Raw genomic sequence first — 13,434 nt, forward strand, 5'->3', positions numbered from 1 at the left:
CCCAGAGTGATTTCTAGAATCCTTAAGATTGTTTAAATTTTATTTTTTTAACCAGTGCCAACCTAGATCAGAATTTTACTTCTCCAGTTGTGTAATAAATATTAGAAATATAACATTGTACTAAGAAATAGGGGAAAGATTTTTGTTGCTGATTCCACAGGAACCCTGCCCCTGAAATCTCTGTCCAGACAGAATTCTTATTGCCTATTCAATAACATCCTTTCTAGCTGTAGTGTTGGCATGTTCTGAGGCTGATTCCGAGAAGCCACGCCATTCTTCTTCAGGGAAGGGAGGAATGCTGTAGCAGTGAATAAGCAAACGTGCCTTAGAGAGCTGAGTTCAGCTGCCAGCTCTGCCAGCAAGGCACTCAGAGACTGCTGCACCAACTCCCTGCCTGGGGGATGAGGGCTTCTCAAGGGGCTGTGTGCAGGTAATGCCACTCAAGCTGATAATGCTTCTGGACCTTACAATAATCAGTATTTAAAGTAAGATGGAACAGTCCTATTTTTTAAACTTCTATTTTACTAGTTTAATAAGTTTAATCCAGTCCTATCCAGCACAGACTTTTGAGATAGACAGTCTGTCTCTTGACATTCTACCTTGCCTTTAGTCTCCTGTAATACTTACTGATGTGCCTATCTCTAGAGCTCTTACAACTCCCAGGAGTTCTGTTGATGAATGGAAAACCTTTGGGGCCTTTCTGTAGGGTTTTTAGGCTGCCTGCCACAGACCCAGGAATGACCCAGGGGTCTAAGTGTTTCTGCTCCGAGGTGTTTATCTGGGGATGCTGTACACACCAGTGTCTGTCATACCTCTGGAATACAGATTCTTGGTCTGCTCTGAAGGTCCCAGCTCAGCTGGACATTCCCATCCATTCTTGGGGCTTCAAGATGTTGGGCAGCAGGTGACCATGGCTTATGGGGTCATATCACATTAATAAGAAATACAGGAAAATAGTTCAAAATATTTCTTTCTGAATTTTTAGCCTGAAGAATGCTTTTAAGTTTTTTGTTTCAAAAAATGAAACAATGCTTTTCACCTGAACATTAGAATATTCTGCAGATATTAGGAACTTTTTCTGGTAGTCAGAATAGGATTTTTTTTCTGGTAATCTTTCGTGTTGCAGCCTTATCTAAAGTGTAAAAGAGGACCTCTTGTCCTGTGATGGGAGCCTTCTCAGCTCAATTCAAACTGAGATTCAGGATGGCAGCTGTTGGGTACTAGCAAATGGGAAGGGATGGAAGGAAATGTTTTTGGGATTTAAACAGTGTACTTTTTTGGATCTACATTGGCTGGAAGAAGAGACTCTTGGTTTTGTCTCCTCTTGTCTTGAGTAACGTTGCTCTGTCTTCTGCATTGCTTTGTTTATTATCCTTTAAATGGGAAAGTCTGAAAAATTGTCTCTTAAGGAGATGTTAATTACAACTGACATGATCTTGCTGTCATAAACCATAAGCTATTTTCCTACTGATAAAGGTATTATGTGTTTTTCAACCTGCAGGAAACGTTGCTTTCCTTTGTTCATTATCTCCTGCAAGATGATGAGTTCTAATCAGGAGGAGGTCACTTTGGGCGCTTTTCTCCAGTATATTGAAGATATGGGGATGAAGGCCTATGATGGCTTGGTTATACAGAATGCATCAGACATTGCTCGAGAGAATGATCGCATGAGGAATGAAACAAACCTGGCTTACTTGAAAGAAAAGAGTGAAAAACGACGAAAACAAGAAGAAGCAATAAAACGGTAAATATTTTGATAAAAACATGAGTGGTCTGGCAGAGTAATGAAAAGCAAGGGATTCCGATATGGTAAATATGCATAGAGTAGTTGATTTCTAAGCAGCTTGCTGGCAAAAGCAGTACAGCCCATTGGCCTCTGTCAGGCCTCTAACATGTGTGGTTTACATTGCGTAGACAATAGCTTGAGCAGCATGCGTGGCATCTTGAACAGGTGTGATTTGTAACAAAAAGTTTGGGTGCTTGGAATAGATGTAGATCTAGTGACAAATGAGTTTTCATCCTCTTAGTCCTTTTAGATGAACAGTTTGTAATTTGTGCAAAAATATATTTGTGTGTGAGCAAGACAGGGATAGTCTCACAGGTCAAAATAGACTATTCTTGAGCTGATGTCTCAAATCTGGTAAATTTTCTAAAACCTTCTAACTGGTGTCTGAGGTTTTTTCCAAAAAAATGTCTATTATTTCCATTTTCCTTTCAATTCTGCGATCTCTGAAGTCAGTAACAATATTGCAATCACTTACAGGAAAATGGATCAAGCCCCTGATGGGCAGAGCCCTATAACAGCTCTTCTTGAACAATTCCATTGATTTTAATTGACAGTTAATGAGAGGGGCACTTGCATGACCTGGACGCTTCTGCCAATGGATATCAATGAAATCTCTGTAGCCTCTTGGAGAGGAAAAGAAGGTTGAATGGAATAGATATAAATATTTATTGCATATGTATTTGCCAGTACAAAAAATTTGTTTTTCTTGAGGTGAAGGTAAAATTCTGTAAGAGAGGTAAATCCTCCATCCAAATCCTTAACATTTATATGTGAATGGATGGCTTGAGCATAAACTGATAGGAGGTCCTTTGAATTTTTTCCCCCAGCATGAATCTTCTGTATTTCAGTTTAAGTGATTAAGTTTTATGCTATGTCTTGGGTACTGTACACGCAGGTATAACAGACATGCTGTGCTGTGAACATTTGAGCAACGCCTCGGTAGTCTGATAATTTTGATGGAGCATTAAAAGGAAAAGAGCAGCACACACGGTTTGAGAGAGGAGGGAGATGAAGGAATTTAAAGCAAAAATATGGCTGCTTTATGTTCCAGGAAGTAGAACTATTTGGATTGTCAGTAATTTCATTGGAGTGATAAGGTGACATTAAGGTGAATACAGCAAATTAAACTGTACTCCGGCTAATCTGCTTGCATGTACTTTTATATGTGTGACCATAAAGGTTACCAAGTACCAGAACAGATTTTGTTATGAATAGGTTTCTTGGGACATGAGAGGGTAACTTGTGGACCTACCTGTTTCTTTATAGTCCCCTAGCCAAGCTTCTCTAGATCATTTGAATAGTAGTGACAGTATTTCCTACAATGTGGTTGGTTTGTGTGGTTTTGTTCATTGATCCTGGCAAAGCGATTTGATGAGGAGCTCTGGAGAAGTAACAGATGATTTAGGGCTGAGCCAAACCATGAAATTCTTGCCCACACTGAGATCAATGAGAACAGAATATTTATCCTCAGTCACAGAGCCAGATGACAGGAGGTAGAGGACCTACCAACAGAGTGGGCTTATTAGAGGAACAGCATGTATTTGTGTGTGGTTTGGAGATAACATTTCCTCAATACAGTGCTCTTCTGTGGGAAACTCTTTGCAGTGATCCCCTCTGATCCCTCCCTGTAGGCACACAGTTCGTGGTGATTGGGAGTGGGGCTGGCCCACCCTCATCCCCAGTGGGCACAGCTGTGAGCAGCAGGTGAGCAGCACTGACAGCAATGAGCCATGGAGTGCCCAGGGGCACTGACCAGCCACCAAAGGGAGCAGAGGGCACACAGGGGCAGTGCAGCAACGGGAGGGGATAAAAGGCTGGGCTGAACAACAAGAAGGGCAGATGCTTGCAACCTTCTGAAGTGGAATGATGTTACTCTGTGTGGGCAGACACCTGAGGCCTTCTGATTAGGTATGGTGTTACTGTATTTGGGAGAATGCTTAAAGCTTTCTGAAATTGTGTGGTGATACTCTGTGTCATAGCCATCTCAACTGGAGCATGTGCTGTGACACCTCCCAGCTTGGCTCATCTCAATAACACTGAGGGGGGGAACAATGTCTGCCTGAGGAAACAGTGTAGGAAAACATCTCAGGAAAAGCACTTTCTTTAAGTCTTTTTTGCTTTCTCCCTTGTAAACTTGGAGAGGCTAAAAAAGATGCTTGAGATCAAGCTTTGGTTGGAAAAACTAAAAGGAATGGCAAACCAAGGGAAAATACCTGATTTGACTAAAGGAACCGTGATGTCTGAAGTCACTTAGGCTGATTGCAATTGAGTTGGCTCCCTCTAGTAACCTCCAGAGATTCATCCAAGACTGTGTTTTTTTTTGAAATGCAGCAGTCAGGAAAGGTAAAGTTGGATCACTGATTTCTTTGTTCTGTACTATGTCTTTACCTTGTCTTGGTGGGTATTTATATTATCCCTAATTCCTGAGAGCGTGGCCTAGATAGCAAGTGGTGCACATGTGCAGTGGTAACTGCTACCAGTCTGGAGACTCCCAATAGCTGAAAACAATCTCCTTAGCAACAAGGGAGTCATCCCCTGTGATTAACTGCAGGTAGATTTTTGGGAAGGAGAGGGGGTTCCCACAAATACTCTTCTTTTGCATGTGAGAATCAAAATAAAGCAGCCAGAAGCCTTTGGCACCTACAGAGAATTACTTGCTAGTCCAGTTATTGAATTGTTTAGAAGCTATTAAATTTTAGTGTTCAGATGGCCTCTATTAGAAGGCTGTTTGTGTATATTAATGAGACAATAATGAGTAATATATGGTCTAATAAAGTGGTGGTACTCACACACAGCAATATTTAGAAGCAGCTGCTATTTACCTAAATCATCTCATAACTATGATGAATGACTAAAGTTCATTGAAATGCATTATTCTGAGCAGTTTGAAACAAGATCTGAAAAATTACCTAAAAAAAAAAGTTTGATTCTACATTTTGCTTTCCAAAGGATACATTGGGCTGTGTTCCTTCAGTAGCACTAATGTACCTTCAATGTGATTGCTGTCTCGTGGTGTCTGGCTCTGATAGGTTAATTGTGGGGAAAAATGTATGGATCCATTGTACATTGCGGGAGATAAACACAGTGTATTGGATTGGGAAAAATAACAGCAACTAGTCTTTGTCTAATCTTGCTGGGCTGAGTCAGCTGATCTGATCTGAATTTCTGACCTAATTTTAGTATGGTTCTTAGCGCTCATGCGGAGAAAACAAGGTTAATGTGCTGATTAGTAGCTGAGAGTAAGGCACAATAAATACGTAGGTATGTAGGACCTAACGTATAGATGATTTTTCCTCTATCTTTTATTCATCTGGTCTCATTACATGATCATTGTCTAATCAGGGAGCTGTGTCCAGATTAAGAGAAGGTACTGGCATATTGCCCACAGAGCCTATAAATTGCAAATAAAGTTATGGAGCAGTATCATTTTCACTGGCAATACCATGGGATGTACATTGGCCATGATACAATATCAGCTGTAGGCAGCATTTCTGGGAACAGAAGGTAGATTTGCCTCAGCTATTGTGGATGCCAGGAAAAAGGTGAGTATTTGGAGTTTATATAGGGCATCTGTTGGAATTAGCAACTGCTTTCTGACTCATCCATAACTGAAATGCACATATTTAGATACGTTAATAATGTTTTTTGTGGATACTTTACCAATGTTTCCCCTTTTTAATTGCACAAACATAAAAGCTTGGTAAGAAACAAACAATGAACCCTCCTCGTCTGAAGGCTTGGACATGTTGCATAAATCAGAGTGCATGATTTCAAAGGTCTGGTTTCTATTTTTTGTGCATCATTCAAGTTATTGTCAGGGAAGTAATTTTCACTTGTAACACTGTGAAGATGTGACTACTCTACTGTAAAGCTGGTGGTATCAGTGGGCATGAATTTCTGCCTGCCAAATCCTGGACTTAGTCATCAAAATATTTACTTCTAATGGTTTGCCTTACTTGTAGCTCGTTCCCAGGACCTAAATGGCTCTATGGAAAGCCTTGCTTGTGCTTGTATCCAGACAGATGCTGTCAAGAGGAGGAGCTTTTAGGAGCACTGTTGTGTGCTAAAGCTAGCAGAAATGGGCCAGCCAGCCAGTGGCAGAGTTAAGCTCTTGTAGTAAAGAAGGAATTGTAATGAACAGCTGTCAACATAACCTCTCCTTTCTTTGGCAAACCAAGTACTGAAGACTGACCCATCAGCAAAAGTAAGATCATATTTTTCTCTTGTGTTTTTTCTTTTTTGAAATGGTCGTGGCAGTAATTGAATTCATGCATTATCTTTCTGTAGTTTTCTGTCATTCCTATCCTTAGTTTCCCTTGTGAACAAGACATAAATTATGTGTCCTTTAGCTAAAAGTTGAGTTATCAAGCGTGGGTGACAGCAAGAAATATAAAAAGATTTCTATGCATGGGATTATTCACTGCCAAAAGCTCTGTTCAGCTGAGAAAATGTGTGTAATCTTAGACTATATGGACATGCTGAAGAGGCTTTACCAAAAGATTTTTACCAGAATAAAAAATAACTTAAAATTCAGTTCATAAGAAAATTATTTTTTATAATTTTGTCTTGAAATCAGAACAATACTTTAGGTGAAAGTATTTTCTTTTTTTCTGAACATCTCTCTGTAGTTGAAATTCTGGGTGGTAAACTGTGCCTTTCTAAATTTGCAGGAATAATTATGCTTGCTAGATTACAGTATGCTTATAACCTGACCTCAAAAAAATTGATGAAGGAAGTGCATTAAATATTATGGGTCATGGTGAGAGCCTCAGCTGAAATACCTGTAAACACATTATTGAGATATTATACATTACAAGCTTGTTAACCCATTGTTTTTGGCTTGGTGTGTTGATATAAGTTGTGAAGGTTTTTTATTTGGATATTTTTGTTTTGGGTTTCGTTTGTTTGTTTGTGGGGTTTTTTTTGGGTTTGTTTGTTTTGGGTCTTTTCTGTTTTTGTTTTTAATTCAAATCTGAGTTCACTTGGTGAATGTAATTTCTGGATATGAGGTCAGTGGTATGCGCTCCTTTGATTGAAAGGTTTGTGCTATGAGGAAGCTTAACTGGGGCACTGTTGTTTCCTTTATGTTCCTCCTGGACATGTTGCATGCTCATTTCATCCTAGATTAAGTTATTGCTCTGATACCACTGTTATGGTGGAAATGGCTGATGAGGTGTCATAGAGACTAATTTTTCTATGATTTCAAAACCTTTTTCTCATGAAAATATCCTGGGATGTCTTTTGTAATTGGTTCAATGTAGAAAGGGTAACATTAATAGGTTTTTTTCAACAAGAGTAAGAAAAATGGTTGTGAAGTGAGTGACCTCCAAATGTATTTTTGTTGCTTTTATAAGTAAACAGATGTGATGATCTAGCCAACAAATCCTCCCTTCCAAATGCTCATATCCATATGGCTGCCTGTGTTATTGCCACACAAAATAAACAACAGACACAATGCAAACTATTTTATATTGCTGTTGCTGTTATTTTGAGAAGTTTTATTTTCGAACAGTCATGTGATTAATGCCATTTAAAATTTACCACAGAGGCTGAAATCCAGCCTCACAATCCAAAAGACCAAGGAAATAAAGCAGAAATCATTATCAGTTTGCTTTCTAAATCTTGTTGTTATTTTCAAAAACTCTTCCCTTCTAGGGCTTTTGCCTACGACTTTTACTTTTTCTCAGGAAGTTTACATGGTCTCCTTCCCTTCATTGTTCCACTAATTACTCAGATCTATAATGATCCACTATGGTGGGTGCATTTTTTTCCTCTCAGGATTCATTTGCTCTGTTTAAAAGCACTTCAGGTGTGTGGGGTCATAGAGAGCCTGGAAGGCTTCTGAAGGGGTTCCAGTCCCTATTCTTGTTAAAACCCAGTGGAAGTGTCTTGAAGCTGTTGGTACTCACAGGGCTGCCTGACCACCTGTGTCAGTGGGTGAAGTGGCCTGGCCCTGAGCCTATCTGAGTGTGTGCTCCCATCCCAGCTCCAGGCTGAGTCACCCTGGAGGTGTGCTGTCCTTCTGGACACAGCCCTTGGCACTGCTGCTGAGACAGGCTGGGGCTCTGTGGATCTTAATGGACAGTTTGTAGCCATTTGTTCCCACTTCTATTTCCAGTCTCTTCTCTCACTGTCTGTTGATTACTCATCAACTACAGGATGTAGTTAAAATTATCCTGTATTTCCTCTAACCCAAAAGCCCTCTCAGCAAGACAGATGCATGTAGAGCCATAGAAATAGACATATTTTGCATGATCCTGTAGAGTTCTGGTGGTGCCATTGTATGGAACCAATGGTTTGCATTTGTTTGGATAATATCTTCAAGTACGTTACAAAATTGCAAAGAGTAGAGTAGAATTTTATTAAAACTCTTGGTATGAAGACTGGAGATAAATAAGGAAGAGTGTTCTCAAGCCTGCCCAGATGAAATTTTTATAACTATTTCAGAATGGACTTCATTAATAGAGGAATACATTCAGTAATACAGCACAACTCATATTCAAATTAAAAGCATTGATCTGTTCTGGCTCAAGTTTTCCACTAACCAAAAAGTGCTCTGTGCTGAAGTTCATTGACCCCTGACAAATTTTGTAATTGCCTATGACCCAAATTTAGAGCACGTGTTGCAACCTGGAGGACAGATACTTGAACAAAAAACATGTAAAAAGAAATCTTACAACTCATTATAGCAAAATTGCAGCTAGCCATGGTCCTAGACACTGGGAACAGACGGCCCCAGTCTGAGAACCCAGCAGAACTGATGCTTTGTGCCAGCATTAGAATAGTAAGAGTGAATCTTTCTGTATCTTCAGGAAAATCCATCATTAAAAAATAACTGTTCATAAAGTTGAAGAAAAACAAATGTTTCCTTTGAGCAAAATAGCTCAGTTCATTGCTCTTTTCAGGGCCATGAATCACAGCTGTATTTGGCTGGATTTAATATTAATAAAGATTGCTTTAAGCCCCATCCAGCTGGCAGGCATCTGTGCCCTTTGCATGTTCTCCTCAGCACCCTCCTGACAGGCTATGCATACTTTTATTTATTTATTTCTATTCTTTCACAGGGAAACATAGCATGATACTTGATTATTTAATTGGGATGTTTATTTCCTTAGCCAGAAGTAGAGGGTCTGTGCTTGGGTGTGTCCCTGGAAAAAGAGAATGTCACACCACTTCTGCAACAGAAACATCAGATGAAGGGCATCTTGTTGTCAAGTTATGCTGTATCAGTGGCTAAAATTTGTATGAAAAGAGGAATATGTATGTACATTATTAGATTTTTGTGTGATTGGATTAAAATAGGAGCAAGGAAAGATTAGAGAAGAAAGGGATTGCAGAGACATTATTAGCTGTGGGTTTTATAGTTGAGAATGCTTTTATTTTTCCTTCTGGCTTTCTACTCTAATTTAAGTCGCAATCCTAAGCGAAGTCAGTTAAATATATTTATATATATATATATATAAAAGCAAACAAATGCACAAAACCCTCACCACAAAAAGCCCACCATGACACCAACCAACTAAAAAAGGCTTTTGTGTGGTGTGTCCTGAGCACAGGGCCTTCCTTCACAAAGAGTAGAGTCCTTGGGAGAGCCCTGCTGGGCTGGGGCAGGTGCTGCAGCCCCCTGTGAGCTGCCAGGAGCCTGGGAATGAGCAGAGGGAGCTGCTGTGGTTCCACAGAAGGTGGGTGTCAGTGGAATTGGTTTTCATTTCCCTTTTTATTGCACAGTACACAAGGACCCCAAATGGAAATTAGATTGCTTTGAAACACTACCCCAGTGCACACAGAGCAAAGACAGCTCACAGCATGAGCTGAAATTGCACCCAACAGGTGACTAAAGGGGCACCTGAGGAGTTAGGGGACTGCTCATTTCCTTCCCTATATTAGTGGAGCAGAGAATAAAGTGGAGTGTGTCCCCAGTGGTTGTGATGAATTACATCCAGCAGTTCTCTCTGAAAGCTGCAGAGGAGCAAACACTTCCAATGGACTCCGGCAGATGTTTCTGGAATGTGTCAGGATTGAGAAGGCCAAAGGCAGATAAAACCCACAGAAATATTCCTGCCAACAAATGTGTTTCTTGACAAAATGGTAACATTTTAAAAGATCAAAAATGAGAGTAACTGCAGGGTTTTCCATAAATTAATAAGATTTTCCTGGGTTTAATCCATTTCTCTTTTTGGTGGATTATACAGGGTGCATCTCACCAGTAGATCCTCTGTGAGCTGAGGGCACTTTAGTTATTAAGTTGAGATCACATGTTGGAGCCATTAAGTGAATTGCTTTGAACAGCCTTCCCCTGAATGCCAGGGCAAATGCCGTATTTCATACCCTTAGCTAATTTCATGCTGTAATTTAATTTTGGAAACATACTTTTAATTGAATCTTTAAAGACAAAAGGAAACTGCTGAGTCCTTTACTACTGCAAAAGAGATTGTTTAAAAATGTAGCCCATCTAGAGAATAATCTTCTATAATTAAACACAAAGTTTGTTTTGCTTCTCTGTGTGCAGCTATGGGGTAGCAAATTCCTGCTGTTTGCAGAATGCTCAGGGCTGAAGGAGAGGTATTGAGGAGCGTGAGAAGTTATTTATCTTATGCTCAGTTTTGTGACTCTGATGTGAGACAATCCTGCAGCCATCCACAATAAGTAAACCAAGAGGGCTAATTAAGAACATAGTCTGCTAACACCAAAAGCACATTAGTAGGAGTCTGACTGGTGATTTCATTTTTCTAATTTTTGGTGCTGAGATGAATTTGAGTGAGATATTAACAATTTTGTCATTAAGAAAACTCAAAAGCTCAACAAAATCAATTATTTTCATCCTGAGACTACATCCAATATTTTATTGCTTAGATTTTGATATTCATCTTCTGTAGACAGAGAGATTCAAGGTAGATTCAGTAAAAATTCATATAATCTGTTATGTAATTTTGTTGTGGGAGAAGCATCTTGATTGGGTCAGTAGTGATGTAGATCTTCAATTTTTCGGACATCCGATTAAAAATAATAGCAATTGATGCTAAATGCTGCTCACTCTAATGGAGAGGAAATCCTGGAGCATCACTTTGTGCTTTAGTACTCTGATTCCTTTAAGTCAGCAAGTGATTTGCAATGGAGATTTTCCCTTTTATTGCTATTGGAGAAAAACCTATAGTATGTGCTGGAAGTGAGATGTGCAGGGTTGCAGTAAAAAGCATAAGGTTAAAAAAGAGAAGAATCTGAAATTAACCCATGAAGACCCAGCAGAGTATCTTCTAATGAGGACGAAGAACAAAGACAACATCATGATCTTTCTGTGCTGGGAGTGCTCTGCACTTCCATGTGCCCTGAGCTGGTAGCAATTACAGGCTGAATGGTGCTGTAAGGTTTGAGAGCAGCCCCTTATAAGTGATGGGCAGAGTTAGGGGTATGGTGAATCTATCTGGCTCTAACTAAAATGGAATTTTTGTTTGGTCTTCTTGTGGGAAGGAAATATTGAGAGAATCAATGGTCTTTTTCAATAAAAGTTATCCCTTTTCAGGCATTTCTACAAACATGGAGACAAAGGACTGACTTTTATTAAATATTTCAATTACTTTGCGATCTGTCTGCTTTTACATAATCACTCAGAAGCTTGGGCACTCACATTTTATGGTTATACTCTAAGGTTAGGCTCCTTATCAATTATTGTCTAGAGTCTCTAGCTCAGATTATTTCAGGACTTGAATATCTTTTCTGTGAAAGGAGTAGCATACTGGAATATCCCCTGTATGTGCATTAAACACTGAAGGCCATGGTATGCCAGAGGTCTCTGAACACTTTATGTTAGATCCTGGTGTTCTAGTGAGGTTCCTGGAAGTGCAAGAACAAGGTGCCTTGCTGGAATTGACCTCAATCTGGTAAAACAGTCCTTTGGCTGCCCCTAGAGAAACAGGATCCCCTCAATAAACCTGCCTCTGGGTTGCAAGTAGCTCCAGCTGCATTCCATCACCAAGTTAGGAATGGCAGCCCATATGATGCAGGTCTTCATTATCCTGCTGTAAAAGCAAGCTGCTTAATTTTGGTAGCAGATGTTAGGGCTCTCATGATAAAATGCTACCTCAGTGTCAGGAACATCTTTCACGGAAATTTCCTGCATTGAATGCCAGCCTATGTGTGGATTACCACATTAAGAAATGCAGTGAGTGAATTTTAGGGTTGGTTTGACATGATTTTTATTTCAATGGAACAGCCATCTCCCGTTCTTCTTTTCTGAAGAAATACAACATTCTTGGTATTTAAATGGAAAAATATTCTGAAACTCATGTACTGCAGTTTATGCCAAAATGCAGCTCCTATCGAAGATTGAACTGCTAATGTTTGTTACCTGGCTATTGTTCTGAGATTAAAAGGTTTCCCAGCAGTTTATCATAAATATAATTTCAGAGATAATTTTAATTGTTTCAGCTTTATATCCAAACTGTTAGGCAAAGCAAAGTGCAGTTTTTTCCCCCTAGGAAATCACATTTGTGCATTGCTGATCTGAATTGCACTGCCTCGGTGAAGCAGATGGGAGCCGCATTCGTGCTCGCCATGGCAACCCCTGGCTCACATGACACACTTTGGCTGGTGCAGCCAAGGAGCTGCATGGCTTACTGAGCACAGAGCCACACACACCAGTGGCCATGTGACTGCTCCAGCCCAGGCAGCTCCTTAAAGGGAAACTGGCTTTGAGCATCGCTGCTTTTACCTGCATCATCTTGCCAGCGTATCTTCTTCTCTTCTTAGATGCTGTTTTGAGCATTTTAAAAAATGGATGAAGGTTCAAAAGGCTTGGGTCATACCTTTTTTTCTTGTCTTTTTTTTTTCTTTCTGTCTGTCTTTCAATGGGAAAAAAAAAAATCTATGTGTGAAGATAAAGTAGTAGGGTTTTTAATTATGCTTTTTGAAATAAGATATGAAGGAGCTCTTTGCAGTTGAGTGAACTATGCTGAATATATTGTTTTCCTGGAAACCTTTGTTGCTGTTGCCTCCTAGATTCTACTAGATTTCAGAAGAGTAAATGTGGACAGAGCAAAAAAATTCAAAACCAACCCAGGTCCATTCCAATATCAACAAAGCATTCCAAAACCACCTTTGCTCCTTTACATACTTCATCTTAGACCTGATGATGACAATGATATTAATCTCTGACTCCTTCCCCAGCAAAATATAGACTGATACAAGTTTTGCCTAACTTGTTTAAAAGGAGTTATGTGTGGCATTTGATAAGGAAATTTGGAGGGCTGCAGTCTCCCAGGAATGAGTGGTGGTGTGCAAGGAGGAGTTAAGAGGTGGGGCTGGAGCTAAGCAGGCGTCTGCCTGCACCTCAATGTGCTCAAAGAGAGCAGCAGCAGTGCAGAGCTGCCCTGGTTTCTTTGCTGTAGGGCAGGTGCAGCATATGCTGCTTTTAGTGTCTACCCGCTGGCACAGCTTGTACTTGGAAAGGAGCTCCTGAAGAACTGATCTTTACTGAAACAATAGAAAGGAATCACTTTCCCCTTCTTTTTGCCTCTCTTCTGTCAGATGCCTGACTGAAGTGATGCAGGTTTTCCTTCTCATCTACTTGGAAACTGAGGTTTTTGTGTCAGGAACTTTGTGTGAGCCCAGCTACACCGCCAGGTGCCTGACTGAAATGGAAAACACTGCAC

The 13,434-nt window shown here is 40.0% G+C and overlaps 1 protein-coding gene across 2 annotated transcripts in view; it reads left to right on the top strand.

Moving 5' to 3' along the window:
- Positions 1-1,514: 1,514 nt before the first annotated feature.
- The window catches only part of NYAP2 (neuronal tyrosine-phosphorylated phosphoinositide-3-kinase adaptor 2), a 127,043-nt gene continuing 115,123 nt past the window's right edge, over positions 1,515-13,434 (top strand). For both annotated transcript variants that reach the window (XM_059855292.1, XM_059855290.1), the window contains exon 1: positions 1,515-1,744. In XM_059855292.1, coding sequence (XP_059711275.1) covers positions 1,539-1,744 — 206 coding nt within the window. In that variant the 5' untranslated portion in view covers positions 1,515-1,538. The remainder of the gene's footprint in view (positions 1,745-13,434) is intronic.

Source organism: Haemorhous mexicanus, chromosome 10, assembly GCF_027477595.1.
Source record: "Haemorhous mexicanus isolate bHaeMex1 chromosome 10, bHaeMex1.pri, whole genome shotgun sequence".
NCBI classification, from domain to species: Eukaryota; Metazoa; Chordata; class Aves; order Passeriformes; family Fringillidae; genus Haemorhous; species Haemorhous mexicanus.